We start from the raw sequence: 26627 nt of genomic DNA on the forward strand, positions 1-26627 counted from the left end.
TACAAGCCCGAAGGTCAAATCATCTTGCTTGCCACTCCAATGCTCCTTCTATAGTAAAATGCAACTGCATTTCTTTGTCCAAATCATCTCTCTGGAGACACTTCTCTGGGAAAGAGAGAGGGCACAGAAAGAAGTTGCAAGAGAGCGACTGTATTAGTCAAGAAGGTGAAAATTCCAGGGAAATGATTTTCCTGCCTCGGTTTCAATTAAATGAAACCCATAAGCAAGGATTAACGTCTCTAAAGTCAGGAAAAGAATGGGTACAATAAACATGACCTTAAAGAAATATTTAAAGTCTTTGAAATTTAAAGAGATAAACATGGGACAAATGAAAAGAAACCTTGATTTCTATAGTAAGCAATTCTTTGTGACTATTCTGAAGTCTGGTTCCTTCCTATCACCTTCTGCAGGTGCCGTTTTGGTTTTTGCTCTGTTCTGTTGTTGGATGTTGAGCATAGTAAAGAGTTTATTGAGAAAAAGTAGCAACTGAGCACTGAAGGCCTAAGAGCCAGTTTTCATTCTTATGTAGAACATCTCAATTTTGATCTTGTTCTCACTGATGTATTTTGAATTTATTAATGAAAAAGTAAAGTATGAAATAATGAATATCATTGCTGGCCAATCTAAGACTTCAATTTTTGTTGTTTTCATGAATTTGTACCTTTATTTTTAGTCATACTTATTATGCTAGGTATTTCAAAACTTTATCAACATTCTTTGCCCAGCATCAAGCCAAGAATGCTCAGATTTTCATTCTGTACTAGCTGCTCTGGGGATGGAGTATATACTTAACTCTGCATTGGAGAGGTATCTAGAAATGACTCTTCCCTTCCATGCATTAGTCCCCATCCTTTAAAAAGACCAGCATTGGAGTGGCAACAGCTCTAATTGAAGTCAAGACAAGAGACCAGAGTTCTAGTTCAGCTCTAGCAGATTTTTTTCTTTTTCGTGGTACTGGGTATTGAACCCAGGGTGTCATGTGTGCTCTGCAAACACTCTACCACTGAGCTATAATCTCAGCCTTCAAAATTTTTTTGTCAAGTTATCGAATGTCTAGAAGCTAATTTTTCTCATCTGTAAAATTGAGCATTGGTCATTATAGCCTTGACTAATATTTCATGACTCTATAGGAATTGTTCTCCTGAAATACACTTTCCCACTCTCATCCTTCCTGAACCCAGGTTTATAATTCTCTCCTGTATCCTCTTTTTAGTTTTAGGTACTCAGAGTCCTGAATCTTGCCTTTAGGCTGTTTCTTTCAGACTTTTGCATCTGTCTGTTTACTGAATTCATAGGCACACATTAGAATTTAGTCCTCTAGCATTAATAATCTTCTTAGTCAAAGTTATCTAGAGTTATCTATAGTTAAAACTTGGAAGCTTGAAATTATTTTTACCAGAAAACATCTCCATCTAAAAGTCATTCATTTAAGATTGTGGTCATTGTGTGAATGGACACTGTGAGCAAACCAACCCTTTATAACTGGGGACTCCTTTCTAAAATCAAGCTTTATGTTGACAGTCTCAGTTTTTGAGACAACTCTTAATACTTGCTATACTTTTGTCAGTTCTGAAACACTATGTATTTTTAGCCTCAAGTTACTCAGAAATTCAGTTAAAATTATTTTAAAGAAAATAGTTTATAATTAATATATTTTAATCATTTAGTTAATTTTTGATGGCATGTCTATTTCAAAATTAGTGCTACAATAAGTTTTTAGTGACTCTACACCACCTCCCTTCCTCATTTGTAATAGATAAATGTGTGGTTACAGCATAAATGTCAGTTTTCAGCACATCTGTCTCTGCACAACACAAAGGTGACTGAATTTATCTATAGTGATTAGTATGAATGAAGAACTTCAGATATTTTTAAAATGGATTTACTTAATATAGTCACTGTGAGGGAGGGAGTGGGGGAAAAGAGAGGGGGTGGGGGGATGGGGGAATAATGAGCCAATCATTATATGCACATATGAATAAAGGAAATAAAAAAAATATATATAGTCATTGTATTTATCAGTGACCCAGACATGTAACTTCAAATCAATAAGGCTAATATATGAATTTTAGAATTCTTTCCTTTAGTTAGGGGTAGTAATAAGAGCATCCACTTTTCTATTTAATGATAAACTTCTACCCAACTAAAAGCAATTGCATTAACAGAAGATGTGCCATCAGTCTCTAAACAACAAAAATATCTACTTAGGTATTTAGCATATTAAACCACTTATGGCTTAAAATAACTTAGTTTCTGTCACGGTACTGTGTTTTATCTGAGCCAGGTGTTTCTTGTATGAGCTCTCTCCTATGGTTGTAGTCAGATGGCAACTGGGATTAGAGTTATACGAATACTTAGGCAGGATGCCAAAGCTGCCACTTCCACCATATTCTGTTGGTCAAAGAAATTTTAGAGCCTGACCAGATTTTTAAGGAAGTTGAAAAATAGAAGCCACCTCTTAATGGGATCGCAGTAAAGGCACATTGTTAGAAAGGATGTGGGATGAGAAATGTTGTGGGATTGATTGTTTTTAGAAAATGCAGTTTGTCATAATATTTTAAAAGAAATGCTGTACCGTATTCTTTAATTCTGGAGTGGACCAAGTGCAGTCTGCAGTCTAAATCCATCCCTCTGCCTGTTTTTGTCAATAAAGTTTTATTGACATGTATCCATACTGAGACATTTACATGCTGTCTATAGCTGCATTCACAAGACAATGACAAAGTTTTGTAGCTGCAATAGAAACCATTTGATCTATAAGACCTAAAATATTTACTATCTGGCCCTTTGTTTTGGAGGTACTGAGGACTGAAACCAGTGCAAACAATCACTCTACCACTTGAGCCACAACCCCAGTGCTTTTGTTTGTATTTTGTTTTTAAAATGGGTCTCTCTAACCTTGTGTGGACAGGCTTGAAGTCTCCATCTTCCTGCCTCTGCCTCCAGAATAGTTGAGGTTATAGATGTGTGCCACCATGCCTGGCTCTATCTGGCTCCCCTTTACAGAAAGTTTGCCAACCCCTGAAAAAAAATCTTAATGTTTTAAAGAACATTATTCATCTTAAGGCACTATTAATTATATTAATTTAATTTTTATCGTCTAACCATGAATCTTTTCTATTGCTATTTTTCTCGAGGCAGAATGTATCAACTTTAATAAACCCCATAATAATCTTCTAGAACAGATGATTTCAGAGAAAGTTAACTTGTTTTTCTCATCAAAACTGAATCACTTTTCGATCCCCAGCACCTTCCTGCATACACACAAATCGAAGCCCTCTCTGCTATGTCTGCTCCCATCCCTCCATATGTGGGCTTTCTTGTTTTATTTATGGGTTAGTTTGTTTTCATCAGATACTGTATGGGTGACAGTAATCTTTAAGCCTAAACCTGTCAGCAAATACAAAACATCTTGAATGCCTAAGAACTAGATAAGTTGACATCCCACCCTGCAGAAATCCCAGTTCACATAATCTGGGCTGGTAATAAGCATCAATACCTAAAATATTGTATGTAATCTGCCGAGAGAAGAACATTTGGTAGCTAGAGTGTTTTTTTAAATATTAGCATGTATTAAATTGTACGTGGTAAGGAGTTTCATCATGACAACCACAGTGCATTTTAAAGTCTCATTAAATCAAGAGTAAAGCAATCTATCTTGTAGAAGTTAATAAAATATTTTCATCTCTTGCAAAAAAATGACTGAATTGGATCTGACAATAAACTTAGTACACTGATTACCTGCTAGAATAAGATGATTTTCTTAGTAGAAGATGAAGTGGCTTTGGGAAGAAAAATACTTTTTTAACATAAAAAAAAATGCTCCAAGGAGGAAAAAAATAAGTATAGGAACAAATAAATGGCAAGAGGGAAGTTTAATTATTATGCCAGCTGTATATTATGTTAACTACAAAGCTCTTGCCAGAGAAATAGTGAGAGTTTTTCCATGGAGGACTTTGGAAGAAAAAGCCAACCAAGAAATAACCTTCGTTGTTTTGCCTTCAGCAGGCTGCTATGAGGTGTTTGGGTACTGGAGGACGGGAAGAGCAAAATGTCAGCCACAGGCAAAGGTCAAGAAAACTGAATGATGTGTTACCTCCCTAGACCTTTCAGTCTTTGGGGTAAATTCCCACATGGCAAAGACACACAAATTTAAAGCTATGACCCAGGAAGTTCAAATGAACTTTCTTGTTTAGTCCTTGTTCAATTTGATTGCAATATGTTGAGAATCTGCTTTTATCTTTGGATAATAGAAGATTAAAGTAAGCCCATTTCGAAAATGTTGTATCTTACAAGGGGATTGGACTATGAGCACATGATAAAAGCGAGAGCACACAAGGGAGGGGTGAGGATAGGTAAGACACCTAAAAAACTAGCTAGCATTTGTTGCCCTTAACGCAGAGAAACTAAAGCAGATACCTTAAAAGCAACTGAGGCCAATAGGAAAAGGGGACCAGGTACTAGAGAAAAGGTTAGATCAAAAAGAATTAACCTAGAAGGTAACACACACTCACAGGAAATCAATGTGAGTCAATGCCCTGTATAGCTATCCTTATCTCAACCAGCAAAACCCCTTGTTCCTTCCTATTATTGCTTATACTCTCTCTACAACAAAATTAGAGATAAGGGCAAAATAGTTTCTGCTGGGTATTGAGGGGGGTGAGCGGGAGGGGGTGGAGTGGGTGGTAAGGGAGGGGGTGGGGGCAGGGGGGAGAAATGAACCAAGCCTTGTATGCACATATGAATAGTAAAAGAAAAATGAAAAAAAAAAAAAAAAAAGAAAATGTTGTATCTTGAATAATTTCTGTAACTGTGATATCAGGCATACTAATTTGGTAGTTTAGACATAATTTCAGATTGAAATAGTATTTAATTCAGCTGAAAGCTTCAGCTACTAGTGTGCCAAGTATTTCCTACCAAAGTCATGCTGCAAGAGTGCAATGTTTATAAAGTACCACCAATGTTGTTTATATTTCATAAAACAATGCACACAGTTTGTGTATTGTGTAATGAAAGATATGATAAATAATCTAGTTGTACAAAGGTGTACTGTTCTGGAGAACTGAGTAGGAAGAAGCTCAGGAACTGTTTGAAAAATAAATAGCTGATAGTAGATATGAAAAATCAGTCTTGACTGCTGAAAGAAGGAACGGTTCTTTATAGAAATGATTTAGCAACGTAACATACAAAATCAGTAGTACAAAATTAGTGTTTTGTATTACTACAGTGAAATAACAGAGGCAGGGAAACTTTATAAAGATAAGGGGTTTATTTAGCCTAATGGTTTGGAGGTACAAGAGAGTGGCACTGGCCTGAGATCAGCACTGGACAGAGCCTTTAGCTGTGTTTACATCATTATGAGAGCTCATGTGTGAGGAAGAGGTGACATCTAAAAACAGGGAGTCAGAGAGGCTGGCGTCCCATAATCCCTTCTGAAGACACACACCTCACAAAGCTCCACCTCTTAAAGATACACCACCTCCTACCACTACACTAAGGAACAAGAGTCCAGCACATGAAACTTTGGGGGGACAAAAACACCCAGACCGTAGCAGATAGTGGCAAGGATGCTGCAGTGATGTCCAGCGGAACTTTCTGAAAGGAAAACAAATGTTCTGTATAGATCAGTGTGGTAACTATAACCACAGGAACATTTGGGTACTGGCATGTGGCTAGTGCAACTGAGGAAAGTTTTACATTTTATTTCTCTTTAATTTACATTTAAATAGCCTCGTATGGCAACTACCTACCATATTGGAGAGCACAACACACAGGAAACGAAGTGTTCTAAAAATGGACAATAAAAAATTGAAAACAATTGTTGTTTGTCATTAGAGTGATAATCCGCAAACCAGTATGTTTAGAATTTAAATCTGTCACAGTCATCACAGATGAACATGGACACACTATTCTTCCTAGTGATTTATTTTAATAGGGTGTTTTGGCAATCATGTTAATAAAAATTAGCCTTTGATAATTATAAATATAGCCTGTCAAAGGAACAGATACTGTAATTATTACGTGATCAAGAACATTTTTCCATACTGTAGTTACAAAGCATGGTGTAATATGCTACATGTCACCTTTAGGTTAAATATAAAAAAATACAGGGAAGCAGATTCATTCACAAAGGATAGCTCATCAAGTAGTTAATTTGTAGAAAAATTTCATTTTTTCAATTTGAAGGAACAGATGGCCTATTCATTAAAATTCAAAAGTAGATAATTACTTGATTCCAATATTTTTAGCAAAAGGACATTTTATAACATTATGTTTGGGGAAGACTCATAGGTCTTAAAATGTCTTGTGTGACTGGACACATAATTTTTCACTATCTACAACTGCCTGCTATGCTAACTGAATAAGCAAGTTAAAAATAGCCTTTCAACTCTTCTTCAACATTGGAATACTTACTTTAAAAAACTCTTCATCTCTCTCAAGAAATATCTTCACATTAACCTCTAAACCCTGCTCGAACATTCAATCAGCAAATATTTATCCATCATTTTTGTGCTGGAGGCTTGCAACTGGAGATAGACATTTGAAAAGATTGCACCTGCCCCTTACAAGTGGAGTCCGATGGTGAATGTCGATTGATTTCAAATGTCCTGGATTTTCTTTCAATTTAGTAGTATTCTCCAACTTTTTCTCATTGAAGTAGCTGAATAAAGGTGAATATTTAGTTAGTCATAAGAGAGAATTCAGCTGATGAATAATTCTGCATGGGTAAGTCTGCTGTTGACAAGTCCATCTCCTATACAGTGATGCTTATTCTGAAATGCTCTCATCATTAAAACCTGAACACTTCCTCACCAGAGTGTTTCTCCTACTGCTACATATGTAACATGTATGTAGGGATGTATCTTACTTGCCCAAATCACTTGGTTCCTGGAAAGCTCAGAGTAAAGTTGTTGTTTCATTACTGTGGGAATTCTTGATCTGTTTCTTCCCTTTTATTTCTCAGTTCTTGGGAATTTTTCTATGAGTAGATTTTTACTATACCCATTCTGCACCTTTTTAATAATTTCATAATTTTTAATATCTAAAGTGCATTAGTTTCCACAAAGCAGTTTAAGGTTTCCACAAATTGTGTTAAGATTTAAGAATATGAGGTCTACATTTTTCCTAGGAACCCAATTTTGTAAAGGAAACTTGCCCCTTGAATTTCCAATGAAAAAAAAAACAACTGTCCTTAGTCACTAGGTTTGATCTTCATTGTCTGATTTTTTTTTTTTTTGCAGTACTGGGGTTTGAACTCAGGGCCTCTACACCTTAAGCCATTCCACCAGTCCTTTTTGGTGAAGGGTTTTTTCAAGATAGGGTCTCGTTGAACTATGTGCCCCGGCTGACTTTGAACTGTGATCCTCCTGATCTCTGCCTCCTGAGTTGGTAGGATTACAGGTGTGAGCCACCTTGTCTTTCCTTTTTTCTCTCTGTTGGCTTTAGACATTCTAGGTCCATCTTTGACCATGTTATGGTTGAATCCAAGAGAGTAAGAAGTATGATTTTGTGTAGATTCATTCCTAAGCTCTGTTCCCGGCAACAGTTTCTCATTTGAAAGGCTAACTTCCCTAGGTGGTTGTCACATAAGGACCCATTCATAATAAAGGGAGAAGCCTTATTCTGAGTGCAGTAAGGTAGCACACATTTGCAAGAGTCTTTGCAGAAGCCTAGGGCTAGATGTTTCAGAATTCATAGTTTTCATATTTCAAAAGCATAGCCAAAGTGTGTTTACTGGACTGCTAACTAAATCTGAGAACCATCAATAACCAAATGCATTAACCCTTCTGCGGAAATATCTGTAAGTAATCATTAAGGTCAGTATATAAAGATTGTGAATATGCTTATGCAAGATTTAGGGATCTTATGGCTGTGACAGTAACTGATATCACTTCTAGTCCAACCACATTCCAGCAATGCTTCTGTTGACCAGTTCAACTAAACCCTTTGGGCAATGCACATAAGGAGTTCCAGGAAGAGCTATCAACAAGATTTAGCATTCCTATTGGCTCAGATTTGACCAGTTTTCATGAATTATGATGAAAAAAGAATTCTCTAATGGCCAAGAGAAAACTGCAGATAACCACAAATACTAAACTGTTCTTGATGCTTAATTTACCACTTTTCTCTTTACTACATTTCATTCTATTTTCTCAGCTTTAATTCTTCTATTATTCTGCAATACACTCCTTTATCATTTTCATTTCTTTCGGTCTTTTCTCTAACTTCTTCCCTCTTCACCTACAGCCTCTATAATGTTCATATCCTGTATACCATAACTAGACATAATGCATGGTTTTTGTGTAATTTGCTTCAACAGGAAGTCATGACTAATTTGGGTCTTTGCTACAATTATTTTGGAAGACTTGACTATAACATTCCCCTGACAGAATTGCAAAAAGTTATAATATGCAAGTTGGTAGTCATGTTTCTCCATTTAGTAGAGGTTTCTGCTTTTTATGTGGTCATCTTCTGGAAGGTTTCTTATCTGACCTTGCCTTTTTTGGGGTGGGGGGGTTCTGGGCTCTGAACTCAAAGTTTTCTACTTTTTTAGGCAAATCTCTATTACTTGAGTCATGCTTTTTTTGTTTTACTTATTTTTTTAGATGGGGTCTCACAGTCTCCTACCTATGGCCTCCCATATAGCTGAGACTATAGGAATGAACCATCATGCCTAGCCTTTTCTTGCTGTTCATGCTTTTTGACAATGTCACAGTGCTACATGAAGGTGTTTGTTTGCCTTTGAAATTCAGCCATCTTCTGTTTTAGGATTGTAACTGCATTTTCTACCTGAAGGCTGATCCTTATTTATTTATCAAATAGATTTATTGCCTGTCATCCTGTAATATTTTCTCAGTAGCAAACAAAAGAATAAAAGAAACACCTGATTTGTGTCTGTGTTATTGTCTTCTTAGTATGCTGAAAGCATATGTCTTTGACTGACACATGCCCAGGGCATATTTTAGGGAAACAGAAATCTTAGGGAGATCTGGATAGGCAGTCATAAGACTTGCCAGAATTTATTCATCCCACATAAGTCTTCATTTTCAGCTTCCTGGACACCTTAGTTGTCACTGTTGGTATTATGCTGGAAACACATTGTTCTACTCTACTATTTACATTTTTTGAAAGTGAATATTCAGTGATGAGGAATTTATGAGAAATACAGTTTTTGATGTTATAAAAGTAGCACATATGAAACTTTCACCAAAACATACCATATGTCCAAAAATAAAGACCAAAGTGACATTTAAAAAAAACAGAAATTTTTATCAGTGAATTTTTTAAAGGTACTTTAATGAGTGGTGATAATGATGATGCATGATTTTTCTGTATTGCCCAGGACTTGTTTTGGCTTTCCTATAACCAAAACCTACTTATTTTAGTAACTGGATCTTTGATGTGGTCAAACTTGCATGCTATCCAACATGGAGCCAAATAGTCCTGTGTCTCTGTGTTTTCTTGTATCTGCAGAGTTCTGGTAGCACAGGAAACACCTTCTGATTTTTCTGTGCTCTTTAATGAATAAAATATGTGGGAAATGTAAGAGTTCATGTAAGCTCTTTTGTCTTGGTCTCACTGAAGAGCTTTAATTTTACTCTTCCTTTATAATCCTGGGGATGTCAACTAGCCCCATGACACCTTTCATGATTTTATACTTTTCCTATAGAGACCAAGGACTTCAAAGTCTGACAGGAGATAAGGGCCCAAGGCTAGTGAATTTGAACATTACTCTTTCTCATGAAATGGCAAGGATAATACAAGGCAGTGTGTTTTCTTAGCATTTAAGCATAAGTTATAACCATTCTGCACTTACAGCCTTCTATGACACATTTATTTTCTGAATTCTAATACATTAGATATGAGAGTTTTCTTATAATGTTATTTGGTTACATTTTACATTTCAGTTTTTATGTAAAGATTACCTATTGAATGGAAGCATATCTTTAGTGGAATTTCTGTTTCATAATCTTTGCAATTTAAAAGGATTTTTTTACTTTTTGATCTACCGATGATGTTACATTGTCTTGAGGCAGAGTAAAAATACCTTTTTAAAATTTACTTCTCTGGGGTGTGGATGTGGTAGGGAGTGTATATAAAAGAAAAAAAAAACAGATGAAACTCCTAATCTTTTTTTTGCAGTATTGGATTTGAATTCAGGGCTTTGTACTTGCTAGACAGGGACTCTACCAGTCCAGCCAAACATCCAGTCCAAGATGGGGTCTCATGTTTTTGCCCAGGCCAGCCTGCACCACAGTCCTCCCACCGATGGCCTCCTGCATAGCTGGGACTGTACGTGCATCCCACCACATCTAGCTTTTTGGTTGAGAGGGAATCTTGCTAACTTTTGCCCAGGCTGGCCTTGAACTGTGATCTTTCCAAGTGTGATCTTACACCTCATGAGTAGCTAGGCTTATAGACATGAGCCACTGGGCCTAGATTCCTAATCTTCTTAAAAAGAAAAACTGAAAAAAAATATGAACATATATACAACTCTGAGGTGACTGAATGCAAAAGATAAATTTTTAGGACATTTTTAGATAGGAACAAATTACTCATGGATAGTACTGAGTCATTATGAATATTTTTCTATAAGAGTAAGTTTTTTGAATTCATTGTTGTTCAAGACTATGTAGAAATCCATACCCTTTAAACTATTTTAAACCTATTGTATATCATTATAAAATTATTACTGCTGCATTCATTAGTAATACAAAGGAAAAGTGATTCACATAAGTGTATAGACAAGTTTCTTTTCAATATCCAAGATAATGTTTACATTATAGTTCTTACTTAAACATCTTATCTAACTTATGTTTTCATTTTTATAAGCAGTGTTATCTAGTTTGTTTTGAATTGTCTTTGTTATTAGATTTGTGTTAACACAGCAAAACACTCCCTCATCCTCTTTTGACTAAAGATATATTAATAAAATAACTTTCTAAGGTAAAAGGCAAACCATATGGCCGGGGAGCCAATTAAAGTTAGTTGGCAATAAATGAGATGAAATCCATGATATCAATTTTCTAAAAAGAATTTCAGCCAATTAGAATGACTGGTTTTTCAAAATATGCTTTCTCAGACAAATTCTGGGCCATCAGTTGTATTTATTAGTATCATGGAAAGATTGTATGAAAGAGGAACATAAAGGAAACATTATTTTAAAATTCAGTTTAATAAGAGGAAAAAACACATGGGAAGATATACATAGAAAATCTAAAGACAACATTAATAAGTAGTTGAGGCTGTGCAAATTCTTAAACTTGGTATTGGAAGAGATGAGGCTCCAGAACTGATCTCAGGACAGCTGTATGAAGTTCAGTTGGCCATGCTGTGTAGAAGGCTGGACACTTGGAAGAATGGAGAGAAGGACACTGTTCTTTTTTTAAAATGCTATCCTTTATTGTGGCAAAACACTACAGAAGTCTAAGTGAATGATAAGTTAGTTGATGAAAAATTTAAACATTTAGAATAGAGTGTTCTAAAGTAAAGGCTAGAAGTTTATTTGGCTAGCCAAGTATTTGTAACCTTTTTGTGCCTGGCGTGATCTATAGGTCTTATCAGAATTTTTTAAACTTATTTTTTGTTATTTATTTGGTAGTACTGGGGTTTGAACTCACAGCCTTGTGCTTGCCAGGTACTCACCACTGAGGCACACCCCCAGGCTTTTTGCTATGGGTATAGGGTCTCACATTTATGCACCAGACAGCCTGGACTACAATCCTCCTGTTTATGCTCCCTGCCTAGTTGGAATAGCAAGAGTGTGCCAATACACCCAGCTTTTATTGATTGAGATGGGGTCTCATGAAGTTTTTGCCAGGACTGACCTCAAACTGCAAGGCTCCTGATCTCTGCCTCCTGGAACTAGAATTACCGTTGTGAGCCACTGAGCCTGGTTCAGAGTATTTTTAAGTGTATAAAACAGACTATTTTGAATTGCCAAGAAAACTAATTTTATTGGAAATTAATAACATAATTTTTAAAAAATTGTGATTCACTAATAGATGTTTATTTTTAAAACATTAAATACTGATACATAACAGTGGGTCTAATAACTACCATGAATCTGAAGGAGTGATTATCATAGATAATGTTTAAAGATATCTACAATCATTGTTGACTAGTAAAGAAATGTTATTTCTGTTGGTGACAATGTCACAAGTTCTATTAAACTAATATGGTTTGTTTCTGTGGACATGCTACATTTCAGTTAGAGAGTAGTAAAAGTAAAGGTTTTTTTTCTTATCTAAATTCACAGATTCCTGAATTCTATCAGGCTGAGAACGTATGAGGTAGACCATGGAGTGGGAGTAAGAGAATGACAAAGATTCAGATTCAGATTAATTTAGAAAAGATTCCAGTTTGTGGGAATTCTGGACACTCATTGCTAGCAAAATGGATTTATTCCAGGGACAGTTTGGATCTCTTCGATGCGTGTATTGTATCAGAATGCTATTGTGGGGATTACTCTGCTCTCTTTGCAGAGAATACAGGGAAGAAATGGTGACAAAATCTTCTTACAGCAAGAAGCTTTGGTATCACTGATTTCATGCCTTAAAAGGCGATTTGGTGTTCTTTTTCAGAGAGAGAAGTGAGGATATTAATTTTATAATCAATATTAATCAGTTACTTAACTTAAGGGGAAAATGAGGTCACAGCTGGTGAAAAATGTTGATGTAATTGTTATTAAAGGAATAGGAGAAATGCTATTGGAGGAAGTGGGAGAGGCCAAAGCATCTCTGATTCTTAAAAATTCTCATAAAGGAATTATAACATTATTAATGATTAATAATTAAGCAATTACTATGTGCCTTGCTAAGTCCTCAGTTTTTAACAGCTTCACTGAGATAATGTGCATGCCATACAATTTACTCGTGTATTCAATATTTTTATTATATTAAAAATTGTTTATTCATCACCAATCTAAATTTAGAACATTTTCATTATCACCATACACACAAATTTTCCATCTCTCAGCCATGGTACCTCAGTCTTCCCTTCCCTCCTCCACCTTCATCAGCTTTTGCTTTCTGTCTCACCACTGTAGATTTGATTACATTGGACATTTCATATCATAGAATTGCACAGTATGTGCTTCTTCTGATTGGATTTTTTGCACTTAGTATGTTTTCCAGGTTCATTCACATTGTAGCATGTATCAGTACTTTATTTTTTATTATGGCTAATTCACATTCCACATTTTATTTATTCATTCATCACTTGAAACTTTTTATACATTACTTCATTCTGCAGTTTTCTTTGACTGAAACTAGACAGATGTTCAGTAGTTTTCTTCTACCTTAAATTTCTCTTGTTGAATATTATCCGATGCCTTATTCAGTCCTCAGTGGTGCTAGAAGATAAAAGTAACCATTCTCTGTATGGATAGTAACTTTCAAACCAAGTCCTTTCATTTCTGGCCCACCCCAGTCTATTTGAACAACTGCTTTTGATGAAGTAAGTTCAAAATCATTCTTTTTCATCTTTTTATAGATGTTCAGAGTATTTTGTGAAATACATGGTTATTCTTTTTGTTCGCTTTTTCTCTGCTTCCTTTTAAAAATGTAGAGGTGAATGCATGTTTGTTGTGTGCTCTGGAAAATCCTAACCTCATGGAAAGGGGAAAAATATATGTATCACTTCAAATGCAGCTATTTTAAACTGTCAAAAATTCTCATGGTGAGAAATGTGTTTCACTACTGTGAAAGTTACAATGCTTTATAATGTGTGAAGTAAGTTCTGATCAGGCATGCTTTGAATAAGTGTAGTGGGAGGTTGATGCTTTTAATTGTTTTTCATTTTCTAGATTATGTAAGTAATGTGATTAAAATGCAGTCTTGAGAATTTCTCGTAAGTATGATCACAGAAATGGTCATTTTGACTAACGTTCCAATATACTCACGAATATGTATTTATTCACCCCACCATGTATAACCAGACACTAGGAACTAAATGCTTATCTTCTCGATTAGTGTTCATTAATATTTATAGAAAGCTCCATCATACACCTAGTTCTTTCACATGCATTTCACATCTTCATCCTGTAAGGCTGTAGTTATTGTTCCCATGTATTGATGCAGAAACACTCTGATCAGAGAGGACCAGAACATCAGCCTAGAACTCCTGACTTCCTAACTCACCTTTTTTGCCTTTTTTGGAGCCATTAGGAAGCTAAGCAAAGGGATCGAATGGCTTTGGGAAAAATAGACTTAATCTCTGATTGAAGCAACATCCTCTTGTTGACAGTATGCACTTTTCTAATAGCCTTGAAACTGAGACATGAAATTGGATTAAGTACCCATTTGACATTCTGTAAAAAGGCTGATGCCTTCTCCTAAGATATCTGCAAATTCCTGAGTCCTTAGTTTCTCATAATTGTATCATTTATGCAATTACTGTGAATCTGCTAACTCCCAAATTTGCTAATACTTCACATCCTTGTTCCTCTGTCCTCTGATATCTCTAAGCAATTGCTCTTTCCTCTAGATTTCATCTTCCTTCAAATCTTTCATACACACACACAAAAAAAACCTACCGTGAAGCAAATTACTAAAATTTGGAGAGAGGGACAAAACATTTACTCTGGTAGTAAATAACTGAATGTCCTTAGGCATGCCTTTTGCTAAAAGTCCTCCAGCCTCTGTAACGTGAGACTTTTCTCCTGGCCTCTTTCTCTAGTTTCTTGCACATCTCTATCTCCTTTCACTGTCTCTAATTCACCACTCTGCTCTTTCCTACTCTTACAATTTGTAAACCATGACTTTGGGGTTTATCTCTCCCTCCTTAGAACTGCTTCTCAAAGTATTTTTCCAGAGGGCAGGAAATTTTCTCTTTAAGAACTACACTTACCCAAAATTTGTATTATTTGTCTTAATACATGCGTAATCTAGTTCAGTTCTAATAATACTATGAAATAAGATATTATTATCCAAAATCTGCAGTGGGGTCATTGAAACACTGAGTGTTAAAAAACTAATTCATGATCCCATACCCAGTCAGTGGTGCAGCCAGGATCTGAAATTCTCAAGTATGTTTAGAAAAAAGATGCCATTCTAATATTAGTGAGATATTTTTATAAGTCTGACTTTGAAATTTCTGCAATTAGTTCTATTTCAGGTAGCATTTGGTAAAGAAAATTATTCAGCAAAGTAGCTTTGTGACTCTATTCAGTCTAGTGGCCACATAGTTACTTAACTATTGCAGCCTGGTGTTTCCTTTCATTTAATTTGTAATTTATATCTGGTGGAGATTAAAATGACAAATAATGGAACTCAAAATTTTCCCTTTAAATGTAGAGTACATGCATAAATTTGCTTCACATCAGGTTTGTTGTCTTCAGAACTACTGACATTTTGGGCTGACTGGTTCTTTGTGGGACACTATTCTGCATATTGTAGGATGTTCAGCAGCAACCTTGGCATCTACCCAGTAGATCACCCCAGTTGTGACAAGCAAAAGTGTCCCCAGACATAGCCAGATGTACTCTGGAAGGTAAAGCTGCCCCTAGTAGAGAACCATTGGATTATATCATAAATTCTCTCAAGGTTATATTAAAACAGAACAAAAATAAAAACCACATGGCTGCTCACAAATCTGACAGCAATAGTACTATTCTTGGCATTTTCCTGTCTATAAGGAAACAATAGAAATAACTATCCCTTGTTTAGACTAATTGAAAGTGATTATCTATTAAAGAAATAATGTCAAGAATGCTTTATACATTGCTGAAATTAGGCTTAATAAACATGATTAAGATGAATTATCTGTTCAACTCTCATTAATTTGGGTAATGATTAGTCTGTTTCCCATTCCTTTCCTACATGTGCATATTTCTTCTCTGGCCTGTCTTTAGCTTTTTTCATAACTGGAACCTGAAATCATTACACAAACACTTATCTCAGATTCTCTGTGTACTTTAAAGTTTAAAAAAAATACATAAAAATTATAGAATTTTGATCCTGGGTAAGGATATTGTGAAATCCTGATAATGGCTGAGCCATGTACAATAAGTTTGGTATGTTTTCTTTTCCTTAAATAGCTCCAAGGACAGAAGTTCCGTAATATATGGTGCTTATTCCAGACTTTCATTCTGGTTGTTCATGTCTGAATTGCTCAAATTTCAGTCAGCTTTCTCATAGATATTTCCTTTGTGGAAATATTTGTATGTCCCAGGATTTCAGAATTAGAAGCAAGACAAACAGAGAAAGGTGATGCTCAGATATTTTGATGTGCATATTTTCTCTCTCTTTTACTCTCTCTCTCTCTCTTCTTTGTTTTTTATTCTCTCATTACCAAGCATAACTGTGATTATTTCATATCAATGCATTGAAATGTAATTTGGTATAATTAAAAATTTTGTTGAGTGTATTTATAGCAGTCATGACCAGACAGGAAATCAGATTTGCCTAATTGAAGGAGAAGAAGCAAAGGTTTTTACTCATGGAGCTTCAACCTCAACTAGCTTCTTACCCTCAGATTCTCTTCTATTTCATTTGAATAACTAGTACTGTCGTGTGCCCTCTGAAAAGTACAGCTATGATGATATTAAAAAAAAACTGTCTTCTTTGAATAGGAAACTTGGTTCTAACAAAAATATTGAAAGAACCCCAATGACTGTAGAAACTATGACTACAGAAATACTTTCAGAAAACCACTGCTCTTTTTATATATAAATAATAAACTAATAAGATATATAGTCAACTAGAAGTGAACAGAGCAAACTTTGAAAGGAATATATAACACTAAAATACTGTAGTTTCTCACACATTTTTATTCAGAGGCCAAATAATGATTTTCAGACATCAAGATTAATCCTGTGAAGAGTTAACACAGCATTTAAGGAATAGAGTTGGGATCCAAAGAGACCATATTCATTAATACCAGAAAGTGATCTTAAGCAGATATCTGATAGGCACTGACATGCTATCTTTCTTTAACTTGAACAAACTTGGATCTCACTGTGGGGCTGTCCTTTTCCTTCTTATACTGGCTTGAGAAAAACAGATATAAATGTTTGGCAAGTACAGGTTTGAGATATCTATGTTTATAGTCCATCCCTAGGAATTCAATGGCTTTCCCCTCTAGTTAGCCTTATCACAGCCTTGTCAGTTTTTACTTCCTTCGACAAGTGACAGCACCTCCAATCTAAAATGACCCTGCAAGTCAGATCTGATAGAATTCCCTGAGCCATTAAGAAAGAAGAACCATGATTTTTTTCTCCCAGAGAAAATACATCCATGCTGGTGACAGCACAGTTCAACTACTGGAATGCCATGAGTTCCTATTGAATCTAGCAACTACAGAAACTCTTATGAGAGAACACATAATGGAAAAGCCATGGTCTCTAACCTACAAAATCAAGAAAGTATAGTCAAACAGATTTAAAAAGGAAAGAGATAGGAGGTCTTATCTAGATTGGATCTCTGATCTATCCCCTGTCTCCCTCTAATGGCTAATCAGTTGTCCTCAATGTTCTAAACAAGATTGCTGGAACTAAGCACCATGTTCATAATTAGGTCATTTCCAGCCATTCTATTGCTTCCTGCCGGTAATAAATCCTTAGCTAATTCCACTTATGAAAATCTTTATGGCACACAACCATAGGTTAGTGAAAAACCCATTAGGATACACAAGAAGAGGAGATTTGTGATCTCCTTATGAACTCCTTCTTTAGTTATAGGAGCTACTGATTCTTATGAAAGATAGAAATGTAGGTGCTTTACAACAGATCTCTTAACACTTAGGATCTCCTAAGGGTGGAGTATGTTTAGTAGTGCCAAAAACAAGAAGGCAGATTGATTGCTGTTCAAAGTGACAAGATTTAGGACTTATGACTCAGCTCATTTCAGATGATAAATAGACATATGGTACCTGAAGTAGAATTAAAAATATGTTCTGAGTGGGGGGAGGTGGCCCAAATAATGTATACTCATGAGAATACACATAAAAATGATAAAATAATAAATGAATAAATAAAATTAAAATGTGGGAAGTGAGGAAAATTTCTTAGAAAGGAGATTTTAAAAACTATGTTCAAGTAACTGTTATATATTATTCAATTATTCTTGGCAATGGCAGGAGTGATGTAAAGACTAAGTGGAAGCAAAGATAACCCTTTGAACCTCTTCCCAGCCACCTCTTTCAACATCCTCTCTTGAGCAAATGATGTGAGCAATTTAGCAAAACCCAAATAAAATTAAATTTTTGTTTTTTCATTTCCTCCTGATTTGAAGATGGGGCAAGAGGGCATAGTGAAAATAATATCTACAGAGTATTACATTTAAAAATGAAAAAAATTAATAAAAGGAGCAGAAGTAGAGTATTAAAACTAACTATTTTTATGTTACCCATAATTACCCAAATAACAATTATTAGAGCTTTTAGTAACTGTTGGGAATAGTCAGGGGAAGTAATAATAGAACTTTACTAAGACATTTTAAAAATGACTTTTTGCTACTTATTAGAGAATCTTTGATTTGAAATCTAGCCTGTGAGAATCAAATTGAAATGGTAAAATAGTCATGAATAAATAATGATTAATCTTTTCTATGTCTTTAAAGAAATAGAAATCACAGTAAGTCAATGATGACCTCTGAAGCAAATGCTTCAGAATTAATTCCTAAAGTTATTAGCAAATTATAATGACTTAAAAACTTCCTGGCTAGACTGTTCTGAGCTTTCTATAAGACTCTGGCAACAACATGTTATACATTCAGCCTACCTGACTTTTCCCCTAATTGTTCTACCCCATATTCCTTTCCTTTTCCCAATATGATAAACACACATAGGGCTACATACTTTTTATACAAGTGTAATCAGTTTAAAATGAATCTCTGAGGTAGCCACAGAATGGAAAAAGAAGTAAAGACAATCTATAAAGGAGTGTAAATCTAGGGGAGTGGTTTGCCAACTCTGTAAGATGTGTGCAATAAGCTTTTATGGTGCAGGAGTTCGGAGCCAGGCAGACCATACTCATCCATATTGGAAAACAACTGTAAACAGGTAACTAATGGGCACTGAAACAAAGTTCACTTAACTTTCTTAAGTGAATCACACCATAGGTACTTGGAAACTGTTTGCAAATGTGCACTTGCTTATAATTTTACTTCAAAGCTGGTGTGTGACCTAGTAAATAAGATTAACCAGCTTCACATTGATTACTCTTTTTTCTGGGCCTTGGAAAACTAGGATAGTTCTAAATGTTTGTCAAAGAACCTCTCTTCATGCCATGTATGTACCTGACTTTCGTGGTGGTCTCATTGTGTCCTGAATTATGTATCTTCATACAGAAAACAAGTATGAGGAAGAATAAGCAATTGAATTGTGATTCAGGTTAATGAGTTACAAACACTCTTTCTGTTTACCATTCAGGTATTTCTTCTCATTAAAAAGTGGTTTTGAATTATTTTCATCTATCATATGACATCAGATCTCTTATACTTCCTTGATAATTGTTAATACTCCAGTGTTTAACTTAACCTAGAAAAGATGTTATATAGCCAAATTCTTATTTCTTAAATATGATCTAAATACTTTAAAAAATTTAGTTATTCTAATTAATATGGAATACAACCTTCTGTCACCAACACTAATTACTCACATATACATGAAAAATTAGCACTTATATAATATATATCTAGCTTCTCAACAAAAATAAGTTAGATATGATAAAACTAGGTAAATATAAGATTAAGAAAATAAGTTGGAACTAGAAGTGAATTTATGCACAAATTCCAAACTGCGGGGTCTTGCACAGTTTGGCCTGGAAGCCTTCCAGAAGTCATATGAGAATGAGAAACACAATCAGTTGTTGGCTGGGGTGTGGCTCAAGTGTTAGAGTACCTGACTAGCAAGAGTGAAGCCCTGAGTTCAAGCCCCAGTACCTCAGAAAAGAAAGGGATTAATTATCCATAAGTCTAAAATAAATAGATGTTCTATAAACATGGTTTCCAGGGTAGGCAGTGACAACAGGACCAAATGTGGTACTCATGGTGGTAGCTAGACACTTTTTGCTTCCTGTTAGGGGACATATCAGGATTTTCTGATGTGATAAATCCACAGATTTCCTCTAAGAAACCACTGAACTAAAACAATTGTCCTGTTGTTCCTTCTTACCTTTTATTTAGGTTGGATATTGTTTGAGAAGGTATAACTCCCAAACTATCTGGCAGGATTCTTAATAATTATCTTAAGCTCAAGTGTCTTTTTCCACTGAAAACTTTTAAATGTCAAACCCAAAGAAACAGAGAAACAAACTTGTACAATAACATTTATTTATGAAAGTTCTTTAGGTTCTCTAAGCATTGTTCATTTTGCTCTTAGTTGCACTTGCAATTAATATTAGAACTTAAGGTCAAATAATTTTGATAAAGCATTGGAAAAGTGTTGTCTGTTACTGTTGTGAATCCCTGTCATAAGTCTATAGTCGATGAAACAACATTACATCAACCATTGTCTGTAAAGAGTTCAAAGATAGCATTCTTCCAGGGTGATCAGTGTGATGCTTCATTAGTTTCTATTTTTTCCGTTAGGTCTGATAATGATTTGAACTCAAAAGTTCTCTCCTCAATCCCCCGTAGAGAAAAAAAAATCTAAAACCAAATTCTTTCTCCATTAAAAAAAAAAAGCACTTTTCCTTTATGGACCTTGATTGTTTTCTGAAGTAGATAATAGAATATTGTGCTCCAATATAACCTAAATGAACCATACCTCTGTATAAGTGATAATGAAATAGAATGAAAAGAATACCAGAACAAGCATTTATTGCATATTTGCTGTGTGTTGGGCACTGTGTTAAAGACTGAACTTGCTTCATCTTTTTAATTTTAACAACCAAATGAGATAGGTATTCTTACTTTACTGGTTTTACTAATGAAGAAACTAAGCCACTGCGAAATTAGGCAACTTGGCCAAGACCAAAAGGCTGGTAAGGAATAGATAAGAGAACTCAATTCCCCATCTTACTTCAGAAAATATATTAACTCTTAACCACCACTATTCTGGGTTGTCTCACTGTTGAGAGACAGATGAACTTTCTAGAACAATAGGCTTGCCACTGAAAGAAAGGGGGAAAATGTCATGGGGAACATCTGAAGTTCATGAAAAGATGGACTTACAAGACTGGACTTCCTTTAAAGAAGAAGCTTCCATCCTGCAGTCAGGGAGTGAAGTTAATAGAATGCTATAAAACATTTGAGCCATACCTGTGTATTTCCAACCCTTTTGAATTGTTGTATGTGTTCAGTCCTGGATATGAACTGAGTTTATAGTTAACACTCTTAAAAAGTCAACTATTTTGGGAAACACACAGGTAAAAGAACAGTTTTGAAGTTGATACATGAGGCCTGATGTTTGGAAAACACTGGGGTAACATTAGATCAGGAGCTAATTCTTTTGCCAAGCATTAGGCTTTTCTTCTGGTGGTTAAATAATATGGAGGAATAACAGAAGGGAAGGATCAAGTCTAGAATAGATTGTGTTGTCTTTTTATTTCTCCCTTGGTTGTGTTAGGTGATAGGATTTTTAGCATACATAGCTATGACTTTTTAAAAAATGTGTTTTTCCCATTTCCCTCATGAAGAGCATTTCCCTTACTTGCAGGCAACACTGCATACCCAGTGTATGGTGTTTTCTTAGCCCTTTCCTTCCTTGGCATTTTATTTTTCAAGCCCTTTGTGGAACATAAACAGTTCTAATGCCTTTCTCTTTCCCTCAAGCTTTATAGTTTGCTTTTGCTGACAGTCAACTTTGCAGGGCTGGGGAACAGATAAACTTTCTTGCCTAAGTCAAAGATGTTTACAAATAAAAAGATACCATGGCTGCAATTAAATAATGCCTAAGGGCCAAAGTAATTTGGTTCTTCATAATAGCTGCCTTACTCAAAATGAGAATTTCCAAATATGAAGTATGCTGTAGAAAATGTACTCACTCAAGTTTTCTTTCAGATTTAAAATAGTGTTAAAATTGGAGACTTTGGTTTACTAATATTGCAGTTGGAACAATTTCATGTTTGTTTTTATCTCCATCTTTGTGTTTCATCTCAAATTTTGTCAGTAATGAACTTCAGAGAGGGGATGGATTTCTTAACATGCATATTTTATTACATTTCTTGCATTGTACCTTGGTGGCAACTTTGTTTTAATTGATAACTGTTCCATTTTTTAAAAAACGGCTTACCTTTCTTCATCTTATATTGAAAATGCAATAAATGAAACGAGAGTGAGAGAGAATTAACATAATATGTCTTTCCTCTGCTTCTTAGATGGGAAGGTTGAAGTTACTAAAGAAGGTGTGAAACTATGCACCATGGGCCCAGGAAAAGTGTTTGGGGAATTGGCTATCCTTTACAACTGTACGCGGACAGCGACCGTCAAGAGTAAGACTGTTTTCATATTTTTCAAATGCTTTTCAATGTGTTCTTTCGCTAGACTTATGAGATGTTGATTTAAATGACTATTGGTTTAATCTTTGTAATTTTATTAATTTGTATTCTAATCTTTGTTTTGCAATACAGTTGAGGGACTTGTTTTCCTACCAAAGTTTGATTATTAGCAATCATTTCTACAGAACTGACATTTTATTTCTGACTTATGAAACTTATGTTAATTAAGAATTCATAGTTAGAACTTTTAAATGGAGTAATTTTATAAATTAGAATTAAACAGGAGAAAGGCCTTTATTTTTCTTTGCTTTAAAGACTCAGAATCAAATCTAAGAATTTCTTTCATTCCTCACATAAATCTTACTTGTTGATTCAGTGGTTTAGAAAAAGTAGGAGGAAAAAAATGTCCTTTGTCTCATTCAGTCATCATGGAGTAAGATATATCCTGAATTCTAAAACTGCATCTGAGTATATTTTTGTCTTCAGCTGCTCATCAAGCTGAATATTGTAGCATTTTCTTTACTACTGATTGAGCTTATTTTAAATCATGCAGTAGAGCAGCTTGTTTCCTTAATTTTACATGTATGTGTATATATGATTTCTCTACAACTTTTGTTGCTTAGTAGAAGCAGCTGCAACAGTTAGAGGGGATAAATTTGTTTTAAAAACTTCTCCTTCCTGAGTTAGCGTATAATGACTGTACAACAAACAATGCTGAATTTAAAAGCCTTTTGTAGCAAGTCCATTGCCTTTTTAGGAGTCATGGATAATTCATGTCTGAAAAGTCTCTCTGACACATTATCTTGTGGATGATTTCAATTAGAAATTACTTGATTTGGAGGTGTTGTTTAAAAATGAGTGGCAAGGTTCTTTGTATATGGGTCATCAACTTACTGTCTAGTTGTAATAAACTCCAACTTTTCTTTTAAAAAATTTTTCCAAATTACAAATCATTAATGTTGGCTGGGTTTTTCTGGATGCCGCTGACTATTTATATGTTTGACTCTCAAAAGTGTCATAGATGACTGTCATGCCAACATTGGACACTAGAATGTGTGGCCATCTAGATCCCAACATGGTCACGATGTCTTGTGAGCAAGTTCCATTTCACTGGAACCACTGCATATCAGTTGCCCAGAGACCCTCTTAGGATAGGTCCTTCTTGGCACTAAATATTGATCTCAGAAACAAAAGGACTTTTATTAAAACTTCCATGTTTTAATTTCATGTGTTCATTTAATTTATAAGACTCAAAGAATAATAAGGTCCAGTGAATCATAGCAGAATCTGCCACAACTTTAACTGGTGCCTTAACTGGAAAAAAATCACTGTTGTGGCTCCATCAAGTGAAACAAATTATACTGCTATGCTTCATTTTCATGAGACATATATTCCTTTTAGGAAAATAAAGAGACAGAACAGCTCATTTTGGTTAAAGTGGGCTTTTTCATAATTGTGAATAGTTTTCTATTTTAAAATATTTAAAGTTTTCAAATAATTTAGTCTTATTCACTGAATTTAATTGACACTACAAATTTTCCAAAGGTCAACATTTGGTAACAACACAGTACTTAATCTTATGAAAAATTGAATTCTTATTACAGAAATATTTAAAATAGGCTAGTTTATTTAAATGAAATTTGCAGTTGAGATTTTTTTCATGAGATGTCTGCTTTACTTCATAAAGATCAATTTTAATATTCAGACTTTATAAAATGGTGTTCATCTTCACTAACCTCTGTGTACTCGTGTTTTGCAAATTTGAATATGCACTATGCATCTGATTCAGTAAGAAGAAGCTGGGTGTTGAATGCAAATTATAATCCTAACTGTTTGGAGGAAGGACCATCTGTCATCAAAGGAAATGAGTGATGGAGGATGTTCTGTAACAGACTCAGAGACACTCAAGAGTGTGCCTGTGTGCAGGCATATGCATTTTTCTTCATGGTGCCTACTTAAGATATGGAGGTTAGATGGAGAAAAAGCCTGGGGTTTATGGTCTGCACATGTATCTCTGCATTTATAGGTTCAGAGGTTCTCAGCATGGGTAAGGAATAGTATTTGCGAGGAACTGTTCCTTCTGAATGTTGTTCCAGAACTATAAAGCATGAATAATGATTGTTTATTGCTCAAGACCATTTTGTTCTGTCTCTGTACTGTCCAGAGAGATTACATTCATGACTATAGGCCTTACGTACCATTTTTTTCTTTATGTTGAAATTAAACCTTCAGGCTGAATACTTCGTAATTCTGATTAGATTCAATCTTGGATGAGGCTTATATAAAATGACTACAGAATATAAACCCCCAGTACTGTCATATTTTTATGTCATATTTAAAAATATCTCTAAACTTATTTGGCTATATAGATCCAATAATTTTTCAATATTCAACATTGTGTTGACTTATCCAATCCTTTTTTTTTTTTGACATTACTGGGACTTGTACTCAGGATCTCACAGTTGCTAGGCAGGCTCTCTACTTCTTGAGCCACTTTCCCAGCCCTACTTTTCTGTTTAACTATCAACTTTCAGGTGATAACAATTGAGTGTATTTTTCAAAATGGATCCATTCATTCAAGTCTGGGGCGAGTAACCCTTCCCATATAGTAGCTGGTCTATCCATGTCTTTTTCTTCCTTACTTGCCAGAACTTGTGATCTCCACCCCCACAATACCTCCTTTCGTTGATAATTCTTTCTTCTTTCTTTCTCCTACATCAGAATGGAAACTGTCATTTTAATGTACTTATAATCTCACGGTAGCTATCTAAACCCTAGCTGGCATTCAAAGTTTTTTTTAATGTACTTGAGTTATTTCTCTTTGAAGAGACCACTCTTTGAAATTATATCAGGGCATGAATAAATAAATCTTAGTGACTTCCTCTGCTTATGAATGGGATTATGATATCAATGTTTTTTAACTTAAGATATTAAAATAATTTTCTTATTCAAGCTCTAGATTGACATATGCTATAACATATTGATAAGTTTGTTCATAGTGATCAAACTGAAAGAGGTACCTTGGCAGCTGGAAGCAAGCTCTTTTTTTTCAATCTAGAAAATAATCAATTACTACTCTTCTGAATATAAGTAAGTATATAGCACTGGTTGCTATGATAGCACTAGGAGGAAGTCTGATAACACCAGGTAGAATAATTTTTAAAAATAAAAACCTCGTTGATATGGAAAGAAAAACCATGGCCTTATACAGAAGATCTCCATTCATAGTCTGTTCCTGTTTATGAAGTAACACCATTTAAGTTTTCCCCCTGAGGAATGAAGATATAAAATAACTAAAACTGACATTATATTAGAAACAAAAAGCTAACAATTGTCTTGAGGTTATTCCTGGCTTAAGTAACCATAAGTTTTCTTTATCAACTGTCATATGAAAATGGCCACTTAGACTGTGTCTGTCCAATCATAGACATCCCAGAAGCCATGGGAAGAGAAAAAAAGAGGCATATTTACAATTGGTTTCCACAACACCAAATGATTAATGTCTTCCATGTTGCTTGAGCTTCTCACATTTTGTTTAAGTCTTTTGCCCTTATATACACAAAAGAGTTTTACCATCCATTTTCAAACCCCACCAGGGGCAGGAATTTCTCCCATGCTCATTGAATGCTCCTTGCCTACTCAAGTCCCATGAAAACAGATCATTATCATATTTTCCTGAAGTGCCATTCCTGGTTCTGATTTTACTTTTACTACCACAGCTGTAGCATTATCAATTTACACCTACCCTGGGCCTCTTACCTTGCTTCTATGCCTTAGGTTGTTCAAAATAACAAAATGAAAAAGTTGTAGTTATGGGAAACCTAAAAATAGAAAGGAAAAGATCCTTCATTTGCAATGAGAGGATTCAGTGAGTCCCTGTGTGTAAATTTTCACGACATTTATGCTATTCTGTTTTACTTGGGTTTCCTATGACCAGTTCTCAAAATTACACAGGAATTTTTATGTGATTAAATATGTAGCTGTTTATTCCTCCTCTGATTACACAGGAATTGGGGTATTTTTTAGTCTATTTATTTAATTATCATATTATTATGGTACTGGGGGTACATTGTAACATTTACAAAAATTCTTACAATATATCATAACCAAATTCACTTCTCCATCATTTTCCATTATCTCCCTCTTCCCCCATTCTTAGTATTTTTGCTTGATGATATTAAATTGAAGCACTGCTCCTCTTATATTGGATTTCTACCTAATCATGCCTCCCAAACCTTTGACAATG

The 26627-nt window shown here is 34.9% G+C and overlaps 1 protein-coding gene across 6 annotated transcripts in view; it reads left to right on the forward strand.

Annotated features, from left to right (window-relative positions):
• Positions 1-26627, forward strand: part of Prkg1 (protein kinase cGMP-dependent 1) — a 1207619-nt gene that overhangs the window by 450451 nt on the left and 730541 nt on the right. For all 6 annotated transcript variants that reach the window (XM_074078871.1, XM_074078874.1, XM_074078868.1 and 3 more), the window contains exon 3: positions 22262-22375. In XM_074078871.1, coding sequence (XP_073934972.1) covers positions 22262-22375 — 114 coding nt within the window. The remainder of the gene's footprint in view (positions 1-22261; positions 22376-26627) is intronic.

The sequence above is a fragment of the Castor canadensis genome, chromosome 7 (genome assembly GCF_047511655.1).
Source record: "Castor canadensis chromosome 7, mCasCan1.hap1v2, whole genome shotgun sequence".
NCBI classification, from domain to species: domain Eukaryota; kingdom Metazoa; phylum Chordata; class Mammalia; order Rodentia; family Castoridae; genus Castor; species Castor canadensis.